Here is a 23,703-nt window from a genome sequence, read left to right as displayed (position 1 = left end):
TCAGGAAGCTTCTTGCAGACCGACTGGCCCAGATGGTTCTTAATCTCAGAGGGAGTGCAGGGAGAGTCCAACAGATTGATGCAGCCTTGCCCTTGGATTGGGTGGACATAGATGACATGCCTATTACTTGCTCCACCTGGATGGGGGCATTTTCCAGATTGGGAGTTTTTTTACAGGTGATTGCTTTTCTTGACTCACATGAGGATGCCTTAGTTTTTATGTTTCTTCGGGGGGTAGGCTGTCCAGATTCACAGAGGATATCTTGTTGGAGGTACCGTTTCAGCCAGTCAGGATAGTGGGCTTCATGGAGCATGGCTCTCTTACACAGTGGTACTTGGATCCTGACCCGCTTCTCCTCGCCCTTGGCTCATGGAGGCTGTGGCTCTATGGAGGTGTCCCAATTAAGTTTTTGTAGTGGGACCCTGGGGAATGGGAATGGATAGATGAAGGGCACCGAGAGAAGGGCATCCCCTTCTTTTGTTACACGGTCAGTAATGCCAGGAAATTCCAGCTCAGCTGTAGGGGTTGGAGGCCCACCAGACCTCATCATTGGGAGAACTTTCAGATTCCTACTGACTTGCAAAATTTTTTTTGGCAGAGACTTTGGAAATCCCACCGGAATAGACAAATCACTCTCTTCTTTTGGCTTTCTATTCATGGTGGGATAGTAGTAAACCATTGGAGATCCAGGTTCGGAGCTGACCCTTCTTGCCCTCGCTGCCTTTCTGCTTTGGAGACAATACAGCACTGCCTTTGGGATTGCAGATAGGCGAGAATCATATGGAAGGGGATTGCAAGACTTTTCAGCACTTTTGTTCGCCTACCTTTCTATATGACCTGGGGATCAGTGGCTTGGCTTACTCTTTCAGGGCCCCATGTATTTTTTGAGAGACTTGATTCTTCTTGGGCTCCACATCCGACGACACCTTGTGGAGTCGTGCTGTCTAGAGGATGTTCCGGCCACTCTTTTCAGGGCTGCTCACTCCTCAGTCGACTCTGCATGGGAGATCCTAGCTAGCATTGCAGCATGGCACATTTGGAGAGCCAGATGCACTGAGGCTTTGGAGGGTTCTCAGTTCACTCTCAGATCTTGGCCAGTATTTGGACAGATACGATACACATTCTGATGGCCATTTGGGTGACCATGCAGGGATCATCTCGAGCAGCCTCCTCCAGGAGAGTTACTTTTCTCAGAGATTGGAGAGACTCTCCCTTCTTTGGTGAGACTTCTTCAGGGTTGAGATGGCATTTTCAGCCTCAGCCTTGGTTTCTTCCTATCTCATTCCTCTGAGGTGTTTTTAATTACATGCTTAGCATGGTGTATTTCCGCACAGAGCTTGCTCTAGCGGGTTTCTTTCTTTCTTAATAGAAGTCTCTTTTTTGAAAAAAAATATATATATACCCCACATGCAAACCCAAAGCCCAAATGCTTATCCGTGTGAGATGGCCAATCATCCTTATTAGGACTAGATCACATACTTTAAGGATAGAATGTGAGGGATGGATGGGCATTGAAGTAACTAATAGAACTTGCACCCTATGTGATCCCCCTATGTGATCCTTCCTTTATGCACTTTTTGAGGGTCTTTATAACAGGTAGACGACATCAGACATAGATCTATAAATCCTGAGTATTGAAGTTCATACCCCACATGCAAACCCAAAGCCCAAATGCATATCAGGACACCACAACATGTGAGATGGCCAGTCATCCTTATGAGAACTAGATCACATACTTTGAGGATAGAATGCAAGGTAGATTTTTGGTAGATTTTTATTTTCTGTGTAGATTTTTTGTCTTTAGAATAACAAAAAATCTAAATTTGTATGATTGGACTTATTCTAGTCTTACAAAGGTATATATATATAGAATGCGAGAGATGGATGGGCCTTGAAGTAACTAAGAGAACTTGCACCCTATGTGGTCTAAATATGCCTGAAATGGAAGAACACCTGGCACTTGTATGCTGGAGGTACACACAATAAGGGTTGATTTCAGAGAGCTGCTTTAAGAATGTACTTTGTCTGCAATGTCTCCTAGCCAAGTTCAACACCTCATTTGGGCATTTATTTTGCACCGCTCCTAGAGCACAGAGATCAGCTAATTACTAACCTCGCCCGGACAGTGGACATCTAGTTGGATCAAGTTCTGTTTGGCCCCAACAGACATTAATATGATCTGTGTGTGTGTGTGTTTTAGGAAAACTAAGCTCCATAACAAAGCTTTAAGGTTGCTCAAAATGGACCTGCTTTGCTCTCCAAGAATGCATGATGGTTTGAATATTATAAACATTAAATTTCATGTGTTGGCAAGAAAGATCACTATGCTCAAGACTTTTTTTCAGCAAGAGCAGCCTTGGTCTATCATGTTGGCATTTTTATGTGGCGAGATGCGCACAAATGCTTATGGACATTGGCTAGTTGATCCATCGGAAGTAGTACTTGGCAAGTTTTAAGGTAAAATCCCTGGTTGTCCATTTTCTACTTCCTTGATTCAGGATTGGAAGAAATGCAGAACAACAACGGAAATGACCATTCCCGAAGTGGGTAAAGCAGCTTTTAGACGGCAAAGAACCTCGAGCCATTGAGGAGGAACCATCCGAACACCGCTGGTCCAAGAGATTAGAGGAGCAAAGAAGGGCACAGGAACACTTGGTCAACTATTCTTTGATGAGAGAAGTGATCCGTGCTCATGAACCCAAGTGTCTTGAAGAGGCACAGGGCGATGATTGGTGGATGGAGGCTATGCAGTCGGAGTATGGCTCCATAATGAAGAACAACACTTGGGACCTTTTGGATCGACCACCAAAACACAAGGTAATCGGAACCAAGTGGGTGTACAAGACCAAGTACAAGTCCAAAGTTGGGCATCCGGTTCATTGATGATGTGGTAGATACTCAGGGGCATATTCTCTCTTTTCTGGCAGCATGCCAACACTACAATCTTGGGATGCATCATAGACCCATATGGAAAGCTATTGCAGATCTCTTACTCCCTTTGGTTCCGATTCCAACTCTTGGAAGTAAGAGAAAGACTTCAAGATTGGCATCTTCAGTCCTCAACTCCAGGATTATTCTCTCATCCTTTGCATCTATTGACTTCCATACAGGCTTATCGATTGATAGTACCTCCTCCATGGATTGCTCATCACGCAAATTCTCCTTTGCATCTGAATAAGTCTTTAACTTGGTGGAAAGGAAAATTGAAATTGATATGGAAGTTGAAAATGCCTTTGAAGCAGCGACTCTTTCTCTGGAGATGTATTGTTGGGATTTTTCCAGTGGGAGTGAAATTAGCTCAAAGAAGGATTGCCTCTCCTCTTTATCCAAGATGTCATCATACTCTTGAGAGTATTCAGCACTTATTGTGGTTTTGTTCATATTCCAGAGACCTTCTGGACAAGATCTCCTATTTTTTATCTCTGAGATTTCCTGCACACAGGTTCTCGAGGTTTTTCTAGATGTTTGGCAGATTATCAGCTTCTTTGTCACAGTATTCTCTTTTCTTCCATTGGACTAGATACTGGGCCTTATGGACCCTCTGGCTACAGCGAAATCATGCATATCTGAATTCACCCCTTCAGCACCCTTATGAGTTCTTCCGGGCCTCATTGTGGCAGTCCTTATATGATGCCTTGCATGAGGAAGATTTGGATGTTTCTTGCATTCAGCTTTTCTTTTACTGTTTCTGATGGATAGGGCATTGGCTCTTTTCTTGAGCATTGCCCTGTTGTAAAATGGATGTTTCATAATATAATTTTCTTAGTTTCACAAAAAAAAAAAAAAGTGTGTGTGTGTGTGTGTGTGTCTCTCTCTCTCTCTCTCTCTCTCTATGTTCTTCTTCTCACCTTTACTTTAGCAAAGATTTCTCAATTTGTAAGATTGGATATGTATAATCTTTGAAGGTAAAGTGTGGTGTGAAACCTGTACTATTCAACCTTTTCTTCTCCTTCTAACAGTGGGAAAGGAATTGGTCTTGGGAGGCTCTTCTAATTAGGCAACTTGTGAGTTGTGACATATGATGTAAATGTGCAGAGTTTTATGCAGGTCAGTCTACTGTATCAATCCAGTGGGTTTGTACTTTTCTCAATGTGCATTTCAACAGGATATACGAGATCTGAAGTAGGTTCGAGAGTGGTGTAGGTGGATTGTATGTCTAGGTTGAATGAAATCTGATGTCTCAGTCTGTTTGAACACATGATAGTGCTACATTTGGGATTTATTCTCTCATATCAACAGTCCTGTACTTGGTGCATTTGCCACCCCCTACGTGATGCTTATCAATGTTTGGATTCTGTCATTCAATGCTTCGTCCTTGTGTACGGGTTGGTTGGATCTCAATGTAGCCATTAGTGTGTTCTTCTATATTTGCAATCATTTTGCTATATGGCCAGCTTGGCTTTTGAATTGGGTAAAGTGTCCGTCTTTACAACTTTCAGGGTTACTTTTGTGTCTGTAAAGATATGCACGATCAAAGCAACTCTTACTTTTTTAGATGGTTGTGTATCAAGATGTCTGGGACATGGATCTGTTGACCATCTCTGAGGTTTAAGCTCTCCTAGGAGAGTAGTTTGAATAAAATAGGGGACACACCGCTAATTTTAGAGATATAATCTTTAGTCAAAAGTTACTCATCTATTCTTTGGAAGCCAATCATAAATAATCCTTACCCTCCAGTAATGTTTCCAGGGAATTTGTTGCATATTAATGCCAATCTAGGCATACTCTATACTCTTTTCAGTGTTTTGTTGTGCCCTTTGGTATTCTGTAATTGTATTTTGTTTCAAGGGATACATGGCTGTCATTGTTTACGCATGTTGCTGTGTTTAACGTGCTGATTGAAAACTGTGGTGGGGCAGGTCCTACTTGCTCGAGAATGGTTGAAAGATGTTCAAATCAGCAGGGAGCAAATTAAATATCTTGTTACAGAGGCTATTCGGGGTGGCTGTCAGGTTCATTCTGTAACTTGTTCAAATATGTATCTTCCAAGACTAGAGTTCTCAGCTGCCCGTTACTTCTTTTGTGGACTTTTGACCTTACTAAAGAGGGCATGTGGACAAAATATGTATATGTAAACTGTCAATAGCATGAAAATATTTCATGAAGGGCAGAGTACGCAGAGACAATCAGGAGAGTAGGCCAATGAGAAGATAGCATTGGTTCTTTACAAAACTGAGGCTGCTTTCTTCAGAGATACTCCCCATGCTTTTTTGGTTTTTTTTTTGGTGGGGGGAATGTCCACATTGTTTTGAAGGCCAATGACAGATGAACAAGGTAGATCTCTTGTACTAGAAGATGCTGCGTCATCCTTAAACATACTCAAATGTAGAGCATAGAAGCAATGCTCTTCAAGGCATGTTCTCCTATTGAAGGTTAGTAGCCACCAAGTCTCATCCTCGTTGAGCAAATAGGAATAGATTAGCATAGGAGGGCATTGTAGCCCCTTCTTCCTATGGCCTGATTTGCATGTAGAGATCCATAGCTGACCCTAGATGGTGTACCACATAGCCAACCTAGCACGCGACAGCCAATCCAGCTACATGCCGACAAGCTCTCGGCTTGCAGCCCCTTCTTATACAATGACCTGATTGGCATGTAGATCCAGAGGCGACCTTATATGGTGTGCCACATAGCCAAGATAGCAAGTGGCAGAGCCAAACCATCTACATGACGATGGGCTGTCCTCTTGCCACATAGCTGGCTCGACTTCCATGTGGCCAATGCATGCCAGATCTGCCACGTGTCACCATTTTGTATCACACGTCTGGCCCTGTACTTCCTAGTAATGTGCCTAAGCTTGCCTAGCACTTGGCTTGAACATGTTCCGCCTATGGAGCCTTATAGATTAAGCACTAAGGAGGATCTAGAATGGAGCAATTATATCCAACGCTCAGTCAATGTCCAACCTCTCTACTATGAGGCACTAGCCTGTAGGCCATTCTATGGGCTATCCATAGGTGCCACTCATTCCTTGGTATGTGCCTTATAGGCCTAGTTACAGTCAGTTAGATCAGTTGGTACAGTTATTACATGTACCACTTAGGATAGTTAGGACACTTAGTCCAGTTAGGGCACTTATCCCTAGGGTTTTGTTATGTTGGCTCTCTCTTGAGCCTCCATTCAGTTTTACAGCATTTACAGCAAGTACTCTTTGACATTGAGCTTCCATCTCCTTGCTTCCTGTGTGCACTTCTTCCTACAGTGGTATCAGAGTAGGTAAGGGATCCACCCCTCAACCATTTCCAGCACCCTGGTGCTGTTTGGAGAACTGTTCTTCTGCTATTCGGAGCATACCCTTGCTGGTAAGGATCCAGCCCTAGTTGCTGCTACCCGAGGCAGTTTCCAGCCTTTCCACCAGTGGAAAATCATTCCCTGGGGCTGCTCCTACATTGGCTACTTCTCAGAACCCATCTGCTGCTGGTTTTTTGGCTCCTGACAGCCTTGACAAGCTGGTTCGGAGCTGTCAGAAACCATCCATTGCAGCCGCCTTTCGCACGTGGGAATTTCGCTGCATTTTGGAGCTTTTGGTGAGGTCGGTTCTGGCATTTGCAGCCTGCAGCTGCATTTCGGAGCATCTACTGCAGCCGACCTTGGCATTTGGCATCTGCTTGAACACCTACAGCAGCTGACTTAGGCATTTGGGGACCTGCTTTTGCATTTCAAGGCACCTACAGCACCGACTTTGAGCCTGGGGGCCTGCTACAGCATTTCAGGGCATCTATATCCACCAACCTTGGAGTTTGGGCCCTGATGCTGCACTTTGGAGCATTTAAGGCCACCAACTTTGGCATTGGGGACTGCTGCACTCATTGGAAGCCCTTCAGCTGCAAGTCAAAATCTGGACAGCCATTTCCAGCTTGTTTTCAGCCTCTCTTTCACCTCGAGCTGCTGGAATCTCTCTCCTGGGTGCTGCTCCTACCTCTTACTGCTGTATCTTCACTTTCCAGCCATATCTTGGCATTTTCCCTCTTTTCTTGTGCCACTCTCACTTCATATTGAAGGGGCATTTGTTTCTCTTCCCTCCCCAAAGGTGGTTCCAGCTATTACAGGCCATCTGCAACCGATAAAAGTCTGATTTACATCTGCTGTACACTTTTCATCAAGGTCTTCACCTTCCTTGAGCTGAATGCTCACTGTCCAGTCAGCATCTTTATTTGGGACGGCAAGAAATTTTTGCAGTTGAAAGCCTTGAGACTTGTGCAGTCACTAGTACTTGCAATTGAGAGTTGGACCTCTTCTCTTTTGCCTTTGTGGTACTTGTTTTCTACTTGCATCAATGGCTGGCATCAAAGATTACCTTTTTGGGATGCTTGGTTTAGAGGACAAGCTTGATGGCACAAATTACCCCATGTGGGCATACATGATGGGGCATGTATTAGTTGCCAAGAATTTGTGGAACATTGTTTCAGGCGCTGAGGTCAGGGCTACACGTAATGCAGCTTCTAGTGCTACAGCTCCTGCCTCTGGTACTACAGGTACTACTTCAGGCTCATCTGGTGATGGGTCTATTGCTACTTCTGGAGCAGCTGCATCTTCTATGCAGATACTTTGCCTCCTACACAGGAGCAGATTTAGTGGGATGGTCGTGATGCCAAAGCACATGTTTCAACCTCGCCAATGATTTGATATTTTCTTGTACCATTCTCTTTCCCTTGTCGCCTCTATATCCATTTTTCAACTTCGCCAATGATTTTGATATTTTCTTGTACCATTCTCTTTCCCCTGTCACCTCTTTTTTGGGTAGTGTGTTCACCTCGTATTTTTCCCTTTCATGCATTGAGATTCCGCTTGAAGGTAGAATCCCCCCCCCAAGTGAGTATAAAGCAATCTCTTTTCTTTAGAACGCCATTTCTCTTTGGTTCACAAAAGATTGGTCGGCCATTTTTCTCATATAAGATCTTTTATAAGCATCACTTAGGCATCTATATCCATTTTTTAACTTTGCGGATCTTTTCTTGTACCACTCTTTACCCGTCACCTCTTTTTTGGGTAGCGTGTTAACCTCATCTTTTCACTTTCCCAATGTACTGAAAATTTGACTAAGGGCTTTACCTTCTAGAGCAAGCTTGCCTACTTCTGCCAACAGCATTGGTATGGACTTTGTGCTTCAATTCCTGATTTCATCACCAATGAATCTTTTTTGGACCAAATTCGTTACCATGTTTCTATTGCCAATGCTGGCCCTTGTGCTTGACAACCGTTGAGCACAATGGGCTCTAGCAAGGTAAGAAAAACGAAATTTGTCATTTTGAATTCCTTATATGTGTCTTCTGTATGTGATCTGCATCTTCAATGATGATTATGATTGTGTTAACACCACAGAGAGAGAGAGGGAGAGAGAGAGAGAGAGAGAGAGAGAGAGAGAGAGAGTGAATGGGCAGTATCTCTTTCTTCTTGTGACCAGGGTCACAGGGCTGAACTATATTCTGTAAGAGTTGCAAAAGCTTTGGCAGCACTAGAGGGTCGTGAAAAAGTTGGTGTCGATGATCTTAAAAAGGCTGTAAGTTTGTCCAATCAATGCTATACTGGTGGGATCAAAGATGAACTGGACCCCTGTATATATTTTTGAGTGTATCTAGATCTAAAAGGAGCTAGGCAGACTTTGTAACAGTTTGCAAATATCTGTTTGAATGACAGGCTTTCATTGTGTTTACGTTTAACCTGAACTCTTTCCTTTAAATGTTTGCCATTATCGAAGATACCTGTAAATGTTCAAGTCGCATCTATTGGGGTGCTTTACAGGTGGAGCTTGTTATATTACCGCGATCTATTTTACAAGACACACCTCCAGAACAGCAACAAAGCCAGCCCCCTCCACCTCCTCCACCTCAGAGTCAGGACCAGAATGACAAGGAAGAGGAAGAGGACAAGGAGGATGTAAGGCAGCTTCCAACATTGTGGGTTTTTCAAAATATGATTTCACATTGAATTATGAGAACCTAATTACTTGAGCTGTTCAGGAGAACGAAGATGAGGAACAAGATGAGCAACAAGATGAGCAAATACCAGAAGAGTTCATTTTTGATGCTGAGGGAGGGATGGTGGATCCACAACTCCTTTTCTTTGCTCAACAAGCTCAGAGGCGAAGGGGAAAAGCAGGGCGTGCTAAAAATGTTATTTTTTCTGAAGATAGAGGCCGGTATATTAAACCCATGCTTCCAAAGGTACAATTGTTAGTATGATATTATGTGGCATAACTCAATTGTTTGACTAAAGTAACATTATGCAGTTAGTGCAGGTTCTGAGTTTTCTGCAGTCAAATGTTTGTCAAAAAATTACAGTACTTTCAACTACTGCCTTGGCTTAGTTGCTTGAATGCTATAATCTTTGTGCTGATTTTGGTTGCAACTGGCAGGAAAACTTTGAACCAAAGAGTAGTTAGCTTGCATGTTGTATGCTAATCTGTACTATTGTAAGAAATCCTAGATTTACTATATTTAAAAATGTGCTAAGGAACAGAAAGGAGACTGAGATAGCAGAGAACAAGGAATAATTGTATTGCTTGAATGTCTGTAGGGTAGATGTAGTGTCATCCATACAATTGGCCCTCTCTTATATAGAGAGTGAAGAGTCACACATGAAAAGGTGTGTACTCCAAAGTGTATGTGCATGAAGAGGTGTGTACCCCTTGTGAAGGGTGTGACCCTTGATGAGAGGGTACATTACTATAGAAATGTCTCTTCAATAGGATGTCTCTTGTGAAGGGTTGTGCCTCATAGGAAGTGTCCCGTCGAAAGGGCAAGGGTTGTGCCTCATAGGAAGTGTCCCGTCAAAAGGGCATACCCTTCCACACGTGTCCATTCATCAAACCATCCATAAGTCTAGAAATAGAGAAAGGAATACGTCACAGATCGTGACAACTATTGTCATTTCATTGATCTGCTATTTTTTCTTATGAATCAGGGCCCTGTGAGGAGATTAGCAGTTGATGCAACGATGAGAGCTGCAGCCCCTTACCAAAAGCTGAGGAGGCAGAGAGCAGCAGAGAAAGGAGAAACTAGAAAAGTGTATGTGGAGCAATCAGACATGAGAGCCAAAAGGATGGCACGAAAAGCTGGTGCACTGGTAGTATTACTGGCTTCCTAAGGCTTGGCCTGTGTGAATGCTGGAAAGTTGCATGTAACTTCTGTAATGTATGAATGCTAGTGTAGTCTGTGATTTTCTGAGAGTGCAGGTGGATTGCAGGTGATATTTGTGGTAGATGCTAGTGGAAGTATGGCATTGAATCGCATGAAAAATGCCAAGGGGGCTGCTATGCAGCTTCTTGCAGAGAGTTACACAAGTAGAGATCAGGTATTCTCCTGTGTTGCTTTCTAATCCAGAAGAGCATGTTTGTAAAGGAAGTAGATTCTGACCGGCCTTCTGTTCTTGTGATAATTGTCTGATGTAATGAGGAGTCAACATAATATTGTTAGTGCTAGAATGCCATATGCTTGATTTTCAGGAGCGTTCTACTTAACAGTGGATTTGTAGATGTTTTATGCAATTGGCAGCATAAATTACCATTATTAGGACCTCTTTATTAGCTGGGATTTGTTTTTGCCTCCAGATGTTAATGCTTCATGTGAAACTCTTTATTAAAGCCTTCAGATATTTGGGTTTTTTTGACAGGTTGCAATAATTCCTTTCCGAGGTGATGCAGCAGAGGTGCTGTTACCGCCTTCCAGATCAATTGCAATGGCAAGAAAACGGCTGGAAAGGCTGCCTTGTGGTGGGGGATCTCCTTTGGCACATGGATTGAGCATGGTTCTCTCCCTTTCTCTTCTAAGATAAAAGCCATAACCTTTCACCCCTGTTTTTTTCCTTTATGTGTTTGGCATACCTTGCATGGCATTCATCAAAATTCAACTATACTTCATAGTGTTTAGATCTTTATGGGCGGGGTGCCTTTGTTGGATACTAAGTACTAGCCTTCCTGACTGTCTTCATCTTCCACCGGGAGCTCCTATTGCTGCCACCTGCTTGTCCACTCTCCCGCCTCCCTGCTCCCTCCCTCGTTGACTCCTTGCTCCCCATCTCCCTGCTTCCTCCCCCTGCCTTCTACCTTCCTGTATCCGTGCTCCCTCCCTCGACTCCTTGTTCTGCTCACTACCACGGGCAGGTTATCCGGGAGGATCCCTTATAGCTACACACATTCGGGGCTTGGTTAGCCCCCAAAGAGCTTCCTGTGAAGCTCAGCATCAGTGCTGGACCTTGGCTTCCTATGGTATCATAAAATCAACTCATTTAGGTAGAGCTTAAATAGGATAAGAAATAAGGGGCACCCTTGCTTCACACTAATGGTGCTACTCACCTCCTCAAACATCCCCACTGTAGTACGGATTCGGCCAACCTCTCTCTTAAATACACACATGTGTGTGTGTGTAACCAGAGAGAGAGAGAGAGAGAGAGATATGTATTAACGTCTGCGGGAGGCCTCGCGGGCTTATGGGACAAAGTGCGCAAAAATAGTAGACTCATACAAGCCTCAGTGGGCTGGAGCAAAGGGCGCGCTAGGGCGCCCTTGCTGAGTACTAGTCTATGTTAGCAAAATCATAACCATAATCAGAACCAGTCAAACACAAGCTCAATCAAGTTGATCTCGGAGTTTGGACTTAGAAACCGAAGCCCGGCACAGTGGGTCTCTGGTGAGCTATGAAAATATCTCGTATCTGCGTCTGTCGAGCTGTCTTGCGCTTTGGCGGGGGGTGCTGTCTCCTCGATCTCTGAACTCTTTGGGCTATGTCCAGTGTGACCCCTCGTCTCTGTCGGTCTCCTCTGAGGAAAGCTATGATAGGTTGGACCTCAATAGAATGTGCTTTCGGCACTCTCATCTCGCACGTGATATATGTGTCCCCTCTCTTTGGGCTCTCGTGTGTCTCGGTGTACAAAATGAGAAAATGATGTTTCTATTTGTATATGTCTTTGAAAAGCCGCCAGGATTGGACCAGAGAGTACCATTATAGTTCCATACAACCGTATACAATCTGCCCTATGTCTCTATCTCAGAGGCCCAACACTGTCATAAACTATTTGTATCTCCTCCAGCTTTTTCTATCCTTTCTCGGATGATAACCTTATCATCTCGATATACAGCCCATTTTCCTTCCTACCTCTCAACTAGCACTCGGGTCATCCCATCACTTCTGTGCTCTTGTTGTGTGTGTGTGCGTGTGAGAGAGAGAGAGAGAGAGAGAGAGAGAGAGAGAGAGAGAGAAAGAAAGAGAGAAATTTTATTAGAGTCTTTGGAAGACCGATGGGTCTATGAGACTGAAAGAAAACTTGATACAAATCACAGTAAGGGTGGAGCTACTGAAACGAGCATCATCACCCGTGCTGATTCCTAAGTCTGATCATACATAATCAAATACATCTGGATGTAACAATGAAAAGAAAAGGACTGGAGCGGAGCGGAGTGGAATCCACCGTATGTCATGTCGCCTTGGCTGGTGCATAGCCAGTGATGGGATGCTGGCGCTCGTCAAGGTGTGCCGTGCGTCTCCGTCTCCTGGACGAGGCTCGACACAAGACCAGAGCCATTGTGACTCCCATGAGACATATCTCGGGTCTAAACAATGAGACGGGAGGTCCCCCAGAGTGATATGTGTCTCCCCTCGATGTCTCGTGTGACGTGTTGCGATCGTCAGGTCGGGGTCTTTGTCACGTCTGCGGCTAGAGACTGGACGATCAATGTCACTCGATGGGAAGAACTCTATAATCTTGCTCTGAGAGGTGTCTGATGATGTGGCCAAGCCTCGTCGCCTGAGTAAGTACTCTCTGTGTCGGACCCCCTCGTGAATGAAGTCTGCGAGGCATCTCTGATTTGGGTAGGCGAGGAATCTGGAAAAGAGCCTGAAGCCGTCTCTGAAGAGGCAGTGGTAGCGACCTCGGATCTCGTAGTACACTGGGCACCTGAAAATAAAATGCTCGTCCGACTCAATCTCTTGACAGTCGCACAATATGCATAAGCGATGCTCCCTAGGAATCCCCTCTGCTCTGCCGCTCTCTATGCGGAGGCGGTGTGATGATACCCGAAACTGTCCGATGGAGATCCGTAGTGAGTGAGGCATATGAAGCTCAGTGTACCCCGGTGGTGTGATGAATCCCTCCTCCGAAATACGAAGACAGTAATCTCTGTAGAAACTCAGCTTCATTGGGAGCTCCCTCGGCTCCAACCAGGTCCTAAAGGTGTGTAGCTGCAGGAGATCCTCTCGAATGACCTGGTTGGTGTGTGGCCCAATCGGGATGGTGGGTGGGAGTAACGGAGGGGCATCTAAACTGTATTGAAAAGGAGGTATCCTATCGATGTGGAACCCTAGTCTCACAAACCATCTATGAGTCCGTGCATACTAGCATCGCTCGTCTCCCTCTACTGCCAACCTCATGGAGGAATCGAGAGCCAACCATGGCAACCTCTGTCTCCCTGATGTGCAGTCCCCATATGATCTAATCCGGTGTAGATATGTGATGGTCTGAAAGGCTGTATCTAGCTGGAGTGGAGAAGCGCCAAACTCGGCCTGAATGATGTGATGTGGTACAGACGGGTTTACCTCGGATCATCTGTAAGAGCATGAGGATCTGCAGGCGCTCCACCCATGTCCACTCTATCTCTGTCATGTCAGGCCCCCAACAAGGGCTGCCATACATACCGGCTGGTCGGACCAAGGAGTTGAAGAGAAGAGCCTTGGTCCGAGGGTCCTGGAAGTGGGAGTGAAAGCATTGTCTCTCTAGCCAAGCTAGTGAGGCGTATCCCCTGCTCAGTCTGGCCTGCATCGCTAGTCTCATCGTGAAGATCGAGCCGGAGAAGATGACCCCAAAGTAAGTGTATGAGGATACGATCTCAATTGGTGACCCACCGAAAGTAAAAGTAACCTACTTCCGTTGCATGTTTGCTCGAGAGGTGTTCAAGATCATGACCTTGGTCTTGCCAAGGTTGACCTCCAAATCATGGGATAAACAAAAAGCCTGCAGTGCATCCAGGTGTCGCTGGAGCCCCTCGGGTGTGGACAACAAGAGTGCCACGTCATCTACATAAAGAAGAATCCTGATGATGATCCCGGCAAGTGAGCAACCGGTCCCTCCGAACGCCCCCATGAAAGTCTCAAGCTCATCAATTTAGAGGCCAAACAGGGTTGGTGATAAGGGACAATCCTGTTTGACCCCTATGGTACTCAGGATCTCATCTGTCCAACCTGCGCCTGTCCGAACTCGGCCCGAGACTCTCATACAGTGCCATGACTGCCTAGATGATCTCCTGATCAAATCCCAGTGTCTGTAGGCGTGTGATGAGACGAGCTCGAGGTACTGTGTCAAAGGCTTTGCAGAAATCCACAATGCAACAAGATACCCTCTCCTTCCGTGATCTGGCCTCCTCAATGACACTCCTGAATGTGAGTATGTGATCCATAGTCCCATGGTCTCGCCTGAAACCGGCCTGACCCTTTGCTCTGAGCCCTCTCATCTCTGCGAATAGGCTGACCGATGCATCCAATACAGCTGCATAGATCTTGTACATCACATGTCCAATCATGATAGTTACTCGAGTCCATGGGATCCCCTGCCTTGTGGATGGGGGTGATGGTGTTGAGTGTCCAGGTGCGGGGGAAGTCAAGGCAAATAGCGTCTATTAAAGTCTTCGGAAGACCGATGGGTCTATGAGACAGTGAAAAACTTGATACAATGAGCAGTGGTAGTGGAGCTACTAAATGAGCACCCACACCAACGCATAATGCAAAAAAATGCAAAATGGCAGTACTAAATCCTAAGTACAACATAGTCATATCTTGACTATATATATCAATCAATCTCAGCATCATCGTCGACATCGTGTGAGAGAGTTTATTAAAAGTCTTTGGAAGGCCAAAGGGTATATGAGACTAAAAGAACTCGATACAATGAACTGAGGGGTGGGGCCACTAAGCGGGCATCAACACCCATGATGAATACGAAAGAAAACCCATAATCCTAGATCATTATGGCGCCAGTACATAGAGATAAAACTCTCTGAGCTCATGAGAGGATGGGAGCTGGCAGGGGCGTCGACCTTGATAGGGAGGCATCGGTGTGTGAGGCTGCTGTCATGTCATTGAACTATGATGGAGCGCTGGTGGCTGTCGACATGCGTGGTCTGCTGTGTTAGAGAATGAAATCCCACCAGAGGGTCTCCCACAGTGGAAGACTGATAGATGGGCCTAGGAATTACATGCAGAAGTGTTTCACTATGGAATCAAGCTTCATCATCATGTGTGTACTTCACAACCATTAATGTGAGTGCAAGCCAGCAAATAGACTGTGCTCAAAGACAGATATAGAAGCAACACGTACATATTTTTGTCCATCGAAAACCAGACACAATACAATACCAAAATGTCCTCCTACTATATGCCTGGCCCCTCTAGATCTCTGAGCCCGCGTCCTCAACTGAGCATATGTAGACTCTCTGTCCAAAGGATCTCTTCCACCTTACTGTCTAGATACCAGCCTAGGTGGGCTGCCAGTCTAGCTCAGTCTGCAGCTTCTTCTGAGTCACCTTCTCCTCCTGAATGGAGGCCCAAGGCTGCCCCTTTGCTGCTCCTGTCTGCTGTCCTGAGGTCTGCTCCGAGTGATGATGATTGAGGCCCCTAGGGCCCCCTTTTATAGGGGCTGCTTGCCCCCTCCTACTGCCTGACTTTCTACCCACTACCAGCTGACTCAAACAGGGCTCCACCGACCCTCCTTGTGCAGCCTATAAAACCCCCCTTGGGGGCACATCTCCAGCCTTTGGCTGGCCCTGCCTGGCCACATGGCAGGCTGCCACTGGCCCAGGCAGGCCTGCCCATATTTCAGCCTGTTCTTCATGCCCTTGGCGTCTTCAAAGATTGCAGACCTTTCCGGGTCCTGGAAAAGCTTCCAGCCAGTCGATACTGAGATTTCCCTGCACATGCTTGTCCTCTCCATCCATGGACAGCCCTGTGGCACTATTGCACGAGTTCTGCCCACCATGGTGGACCTGATCTGCCAGGTATGTCCTCTCTCTGTCCTGCCCACGTGGCAGCCCCATGCCTATTCCTATCCTATGGTCCAACCCCCTGATGCACTCCTCATATGGGGGCTGACAAGTGGGGAGGTGACCGATCCTATTCCAACACGCTGTGGTCGCCTGTGCGGTGAACGAGTGCCATTGTCACTCTTGTAAGTGGTCTCGGGTCTAGTGAGCATGGAGGGAAGGTCCCCTAATGTGATATGTGCCTCAGTTTGCTGTCTTCGCGAGTCCTGCTGGTCAGTATTGTCCGTCTGGAAAACTCAATGATCATGCTCTGGGAGTTTGTCTATATACCTTGATCTAGCCTATGTGCCCGGAGTAACCGTTCCCTGTGTCAGACGGCCTCATGGATTAAGGCTGTAGGCATCTCGGATCTGGGTAGGACAAGAGATTAGATAGGGGTATGAAACCATCCCCGAGAGGTAGTGATAGCAACCTCTGATCTCATAACAAAGGGCATCTCATGCGAAGTGCTCCTTTGACTCGAACTCGTGGTAATCGCATAGAGTGTAGATGCCTTCTTTGGGTATGCCCTCTGTGCGACCACCCTCCATACAGAGTCGGTGTGATGACACGCGGAACTGCCCGATTGATATCCTCAAGGAGTGGGGGAGGTGGATCTGTGTGTATCTTGGCGGATCGATGAAACCCTATGTTGAAATCTATAGGCAGTGATTTCTATAAAATTGAGCTTCACAAGGAGCTCACGGGGTGCCAACCAAGTCGTGAATGTTTGTAGCTATAAGAGATTCTCTCTAATGACTTCGTTCACCTTGTGGTATGAGCGGGATGGAGGGTGCCTCAACGATGTACTAGAAGGCGGGGGGGGGGGGGAGAGAGAGAGAGAGAGAGAGAGAGAGAGAGAGAGAGAGAGAGAGATGTATTACCGTCTTTGGGAGGCCTTACGGGCCTATGAGACAAAGTACAATCACAGAGTAACTCATACAAGCCACTATCCAAGGTATGTGTATCTCAAGAAGATCAGCTTTGTTCTTGATTTGTCATGATCGATCTAGGTTGCACATAACCTTGCTGGGGTCCAAGGGGGAGTGCTGTTGTCTAGGGAGATGTTTGAATTCTATCACTCTCATCCTTGCTAATCTTTGTGGTGCATATTCATGGCCCTCATGCGGCGGCCTGGCATAGTGATGCTGTAAGGATAGTACCATGGATGGGGCACTCGCTTGTTGGTCATGTGGCCTAGCCCTATCATCCTTGCTAAGCTTTGTGGGGCATATTCATGGCCCTCATGGGGCGGCTTGGCATAGTGGCGCTGCAAGGATAGTACCATGGACAGGGCACTTGCTCGTTGGGCATGTGGCCATCCTCATACTACTTTTTGTCTCTATGTAGAGTAAGCATGCCTTGTGGTGGCCACATGGAGACACTGCACGGATAGCAGCATAAATGGGGGGCCTTATGTGGCCATCCTCATACGTAACTAGGTCTCTCAGTAGGTGCACCTTGTGGTGGATGGCCAAATATTTTGTGCTCCTATCTTGGTATTGGTTGCATACGTGTATGCTTGTGCTTTGTCGAAGCAGGTGTCTCATTGTGAATGTTAAGGATTGTGGATTCATTGGTATGGGTGAAAAAGGTGTGGCATTTCCTTATCTTTAAAGCATATCTTTCGTCTATCACTCACAACTTGTAGTCTCACTAGCGTTGTAGCTTCTACCTATAATTACATGGTGGCCATCATTCTTCTTGATGCGACTATGCAGAGCCCTTGGCCTGGGCTTGCGATCGTGGTGATTTACATGATAGCTTAGGTGGTAACTGTTTTTGTTTATTTAGGATGGTAATCCATAAGGTATTTCCCTCTTTGTTGTTCGCCTTGCCTTATTCCTTCCTCATGCTCGTTGTCCTCTCACTAGAAAAAGATGATGGGTTTGTGTGGCTTACAGCATTACCTCAACATGTGATTTTTGAGCCTCCTAATTTTGAGAAGGAAGATGGCCATGCATTTTTGATTGGGTGTATGATGAAGCAAGCGATGCCACTCAATTCCTCTTGGAACTAGCACTGAAGGTGTCCTTTGATCTTGTAGTGGTGTTTGGGGGGGTGTGTGAAGGGGGGGCACAATTGAAAGTCCAATGGACCTTGTTCTTGGCCTTGTGTAAGTCAATGTCAAGCATATTCTTGGTTGGGTGGGAATATTCCCTAGGCCATTGAGTCTATGGAATGACCAAGGGAGCCGAAATGCTTCTCCCAATCCCGATAAGTAGATCGTGTGGGGGCCAAGAGATCTTTTCCCACCACAGAACAAATGTGCAATAATTAACCTATACCTATGAAGCATCACAAAAACTCTCTTTAGATCTTTGTTGTAGCTTGGATCCTTCAGGTTGTCCACCTTGTAAAGCAAGGCTAGTCAGGGATATTTAAGCGGACACACTGCAAAAGACATCTTGATAAGGAAGCAATAGGTACTGACAACCACAATTGAAACGGGTAGGACAAAGAGTGGTGCACAGCATGCAAGATGTTGATGCTGCCTCCCTGTTTGAGGCAAGCTTTGATCCACTTGGGCAGAGATACGAGATCCTGGTAGCCAATATGATAAATATACAGGGATACGAGTTGTTTTTTCTTGCATATGCAGATGATGATCTGCTCTTAGGAAAGACGAAGTTCAACCTAGAAAAAAGACCTTAATGCATTGGAAGCACAATTTTCAAATATGCACATGAATGTTAAACACGAAGATCTCGTGATTAGCAACTTGTGACAAGAGGACCAAGGTGTATACCACGTACCAAGGTCAGAAAGCCGAAGTGGTTCCCTTTAGAATTCTTATTGATGTTGGTGAAATACTTTTTGGAAGCATGTTGTCAAAATCCTTGCTGAATACAAGGACACCGATGACTGAATCAGAGGGGACGAAGTGATTCACTATTTTACTATAGTAAGATGCTGGAACCATGGGCGAGACATCTGTGAAGAGTGGAGATTCCTATGGTTAAAGCATGACTTCCATGAGAGAGTGAGTGTAGCCAACAAAAGGAGTGGCATTGGGTTTGCTTACCGTGGTTCTCCTATTGAGGTATACATATCAGTGTGTGCTCTTTCTCTTCGCATAATTGTACACTCTTGACCCTTCTCTGTTTCCTCTTCCTCTGCAGCTACACCTACTTCCCTCTGCCTTGTGTTCCTTATCAAACCACACATTATATGGCATCCTTCTCCCTTTCTTCCAGTAGCTTTGCAGCAGCCTAAACTGTTTGTATGCAGATTGCTTTTTTATATTTTCAAATTCTTCTTTATAATGGAATCTTCTTCCTTCATCCATTTTTAACTGAGAAATTCTGGGACATGAGTAGGTCTCAGAATTTTTGCTCCCTACTCTGATATTAACTGGAACTAATCTGTATTGTGTGATAACAGAACCCAACACATTTTGTTCTCGTTTTTCTCGTGTGTGTGTGTGAGAGAGAGAGAGAGAGTTTTTTACTTCGTAGCAACAATGCCAAGACGCACACAGTAGGCGTATCCGAAGTGGACCACAAGGATCGAACACACACACACAACGACATGAACCAGAGCCTCAACCACCAAGACCCACGCGGGTTTTACAAAACTTGATGGGGAAGGATGGCTTATACACGGTGAGAGAGAGAGAGACAGAGAGAGACAGAGAGACAGAGAGAGAGAGAGAGTGTGTGTGTGTGTGTGAGAGAGAGAGAGAGAGAGAGAGAGAGAGAGAGAGCGCTAAATCATTTTCATCTTTATGCAGGCTGTTAGAGTTGGTATAAATGCCGAAAAAAGTGGCGATGTGGGTCGAATAATGATTGTGGCTATCACTGATGGGAGAGCTAATGTTTCAATTAAGAAATCAAATGGTGATCCCCAGGCTCTTGCTGTTGATGCACCAAAACCTTCCCAGACTGAGTTGAAGGTAATATTTCGCAAGGTTGATAACTCTTTGCTTTACTTACACAACTAATTTGTACTGGGTCGAATATTTTATAATCAATAATATTCTAGCTAATGTAAGTCTAGAGATATGTTCTATGCAGGGTGTTACGTGGAAGAGATGTGGTGCATCCATATCTGAGAGATTAACAAAATATAACAACTACTAATAATTCGAACCATGTGTGTACTTGTTTGAGAATCGTTGCTGTTTTGCTCTTTGAGTGAAAGACTGGTGACCTGCAGACGCGCATGCACACACACGTGTACACACACACGCACACACACCTATTATGTGTGTGTGTGTGTGTTGTGGGAGGTGTATGTAAAGTAAAAAGAAACCAAACCACCTCCAAATCCTGTCTCAAATGTTAAAGTTGGTTGCATGTGTCTTTTCCCAATGATCATGGCTGTTCCACTTGTAGTTTTCTGTGAATTTTAGGCCCAGGTACTTGTAAGAGTGTACCACCTTTTAGTCCTCTCTCTCAAGTATTAAAGTATGTTGCATGTGCCTTTTCCAAATTATCATGGCCTTGGTATTTGTGATGTTTACTTGCATGCTGGAAAACCTGTACGAGTTCCTGTAAAGCATCCAAGTGTCTCTGTAGTCCATGTTCAGCCTTTGCAAATAGGACCAGGTTGTGTGCAGATAGCAACAAGAGGAGCGTATAGCCTGCAATTCGTGACCCTGCTGTGCTGTGAGCCCTCATCCAATAATCTAGCTCATAATAGTGTTGGTGAGAGGAGACATCCTTTCTTGATGCCTATGTCAGTATGTATACTGCTTGAGTTTGACTGGTCTCCTAGTGGCCTCGCCAGTTCAGCACGTCCACAGTGTCTCTAGAGATCATGTCAAATGATTCTACAAAGCAGCAATATAGAGCGTTGTCTTAACCCATTGCTCCTGCTGCTACTGACTAGGTGGTCCACTGTAGAATGTGTGGCCTTGAAACCTTCTTGGGATGGTGACCTTGCCCCGCTTCTTTCTGCCCATTCACTTGTTTTTTCTTTCAAGATCATGCCGTAGAGCTTGGCCATCAGGCTGCTTACCATGATTGTCCTGTAGTTATTTGCATCTTGCCTGTTTCCCCCTTTGGAATATGGGTAATATTTAATAGGTTTGCCACAGTTGTGGGAACCCTTCGTTCATTACTATTGTGAGTGTCTCTCTTGTTTTCTGTTCCCCCCCCCCCTCCTTTTTAGCATTTTGTGAGGAGGCCGTGAGGGTCTGGTGCCTTGCCATTGGCTAGTTTCTTTAGTCCATTTTCTGTCGTCAATTGACATGATACCTTGTGTTTTGAGAGATAGTGACTTTGTTTCCTTGTTTACCTCCTCAGTCTCTTGTAGAGGCTCTTGGTAAACACTATTGTGTCTTCCCATTTACCCCTCCTTTCCGGGACTTTTTTGCATCGAGTTTTTTGAAGAATTGTCTGGGGTCCCTCTTGAGCTGTTCATACCTCTCCTGTTGTATACTTTGCAGCAATCTCCTCTTGTTTTTTGTTCTTTTTCTGGTTATTGTTTTGTATTCCCTTTCCCTTGCTGTTTTTTCTTCTGTTACAGGGCTGTCTGGCATCTCTGCATTTGGTATCGTACCATGCATGTCTAGTATCTCTGCATTCCATATCGTACAACCTGTTACATGGCATTCCTTTTCTCTTTCCTTTGCCTTTAAAACATGTGTGGGCTGCCTCTGCTGTGGAGGGTCTGTTCGCTGGTTGTTCAACTCTATGCAGATGCCTTTCCACTTGAGCTTGTGTAGGGTGCTCTCTAGGTTATGTTAGTTCTATGTTGACAGGCTATAATGTTTGGTTGCAGGACGAGATACTAGACGTAGCTGCAAAAATATACAAAGCTGGAATGTCTTTGTTAGTCATTGACACAGAGAATAAGTTTGTCTCCACTGGGTTTGCCAAAGAGATTGCCAAGATTGCTCAAGGTATGGGCCCCTGCTTATATTGTTTGTATGATATAATTTCTGTATGCTTGCCTCTCCAAGAAAAAGAAAGTTCTTCCAATGCAAACGTGAGTTGCTTCCAGATCACGTGGCCAGACAATAATATTTGGAGTGAGGGAGTGTCTGACCTGTTTGGTAGTTGTGCATACTACAACAGAAGTTCATCAAATTTGATGAATCTGTGTTCAATTAATTTTCAGGTAAATATTACTATCTACCCAATGCATCAGATGCAGTTATTTCGGCAGCAACAAAGGAAGCCTTGTCAGCAATGAAGAGCAGCTGAGTGCATTATGTCTAAAAGCTTTCTTGGTTTTGAAAGAGAGTTATAAAGATACAGTGGACTATGGATGCCTGTAGCGAATCACTTCATCCAATGATCAGCATGATGTACAAATGCGAGTGGTGCTCTTGTGGGTTGCTGGTGTTTTTTTTGGGCATTTCAAGTGCATCATTTTAGTACAGTGCAACCTAACCTTGAAGCTATTGGGAAGAAGATAAAGAGAAAATGTTCTTTCAACGAAGTTGAGGAGTGTACAGCTCAGGTTCAAGTCTGCAGTGCAGGTCACCATAGACATCACTCTTGGAATTTGGCGAGTAGCACGGACCTTTTGTAACAGTTGATTGTGAGACATCTGATATGAGGAAAAGGATTGGTGTTTATCCCTCATTCTGTAAAAGTTCATGGATCGATTAATTTGTAATGGGTTCCGGAGGATGTTGCTATGCCCATTGTCTTTACCTGAAATTTTGAGACACTAAAATATACTAGTTGTGATAACTGTGGTTGAATTAGTGGTGTATCGGCACAACACATATAGGGAATCATACAATTGTTTCTTTAGGAGTACAAATCAGTTGGCATCAATATCCTGCTCCCAAGCAATCAGAGAACTGAGCAAGCCTTGATAATCAGTGCTACTAGAGATATATATTTTTGCAAGTGCAGTTCCTTTCCCCAGTGGTGGTTTCCTCCCTCTCGGTTCTCCTTTGGCTTGCTTTCTTGCAGGTGTCACGAGAAGTTCAAATACACAAGAAAAACAAGGAGTTGAATACTCAAGGGCATGCTTTTCTATTAAAATTCTGGAAGAAGGAAGCTTTTCTACTAATAATGCACTCGTACTAGTACAAGTTATTGTTGCAACTATGCATGGTTTGTCTCCTTGCATTTTGGTGTGCTCTCTCTCTCTCTCTCTCTCTCTCTCTCTCTCTCTCTCTCTGTGCTCAGCTGTTGAGATGTAGGGCCATATCTATCTACTTATTTGGATTTGGAGAGTAGCATGATGGAGGAGTGTTAGCAAAGTTTTCTGCGATTTTTTGGGAAGATGAAATCTAAAAGTGGATACGCAATAGAGAGCCCTCTCAAGGTGTTCCACATAAAAATGTCCATGAAAACATTAGTTAGCCTTTTCAAGATGTTTCACATAAAGACTTGTTGCATGTCATTTTGCAACTGTAGCTATCTAGTGGAAGTTTTGTTGTTGCAGTTAGGAACTAAATAGCTTCCTAATGGAAACTAATCACGATGTGTTATATTATAGAGAAGCATAATATACCATATTATAAATAAGCTTTGTTAATAACGCTTAATTTAAAATAGATGGTCTAGGCATCTCAATTGAGCTGATTTGATAGCTTGGGCATGGGAGTTTGTTCAAACATGGCGTGACAACAAGATTTGACAACAACACTTAATTTAAAATAGATGGTCTAGACATCCCAATTGAGTTGATTTCATAGTCTAGAGGCATGGGAGTTTGTTCAACATGGTGTGACACCATTCAAAATAAATAAAAGCTTCTTAAGCTTTGTGTGCTTCAAAAAGTACCTTGAA

At 44.8% G+C, this 23,703-nt stretch overlaps 1 protein-coding gene across 1 annotated transcript in view; it reads left to right on the top strand.

The window, feature by feature from the left end:
* Positions 1–22,873, top strand: part of ALB1 (ALBINA 1) — a 42,431-nt gene extending 19,558 nt beyond the window's left edge. The window contains exons 6-15 of the mRNA XM_087372947.1: positions 4,860–4,952; positions 8,405–8,500; positions 8,743–8,877; positions 8,961–9,164; positions 9,904–10,065; positions 10,186–10,293; positions 10,612–10,746; positions 19,737–19,898; positions 21,731–21,851; positions 22,070–22,873. Of these exons, the coding sequence (XP_087229073.1) occupies positions 4,860–4,952; positions 8,405–8,500; positions 8,743–8,877; positions 8,961–9,164; positions 9,904–10,065; positions 10,186–10,293; positions 10,612–10,746; positions 19,737–19,898; positions 21,731–21,851; positions 22,070–22,155 (1,302 nt within the window). The 3' untranslated portion in view covers positions 22,156–22,873. The remainder of the gene's footprint in view (positions 1–4,859; positions 4,953–8,404; positions 8,501–8,742; positions 8,878–8,960; positions 9,165–9,903; positions 10,066–10,185; positions 10,294–10,611; positions 10,747–19,736; positions 19,899–21,730; positions 21,852–22,069) is intronic.
* The last annotated feature ends 830 nt before the right edge of the window (positions 22,874–23,703 follow it).

The sequence above is a fragment of the Dipteris shenzhenensis genome, chromosome 1, assembly GCF_047967505.1.
Source record: "Dipteris shenzhenensis isolate YYH24624 ecotype China chromosome 1, Dip_SZ_1.0, whole genome shotgun sequence".
Classification (NCBI taxonomy): Eukaryota; Viridiplantae; Streptophyta; class Polypodiopsida; order Gleicheniales; family Dipteridaceae; genus Dipteris; species Dipteris shenzhenensis.
Note: the sequence above shows the minus strand (reverse complement) of the source record. Positions and strands in the feature narration are given on the sequence as shown.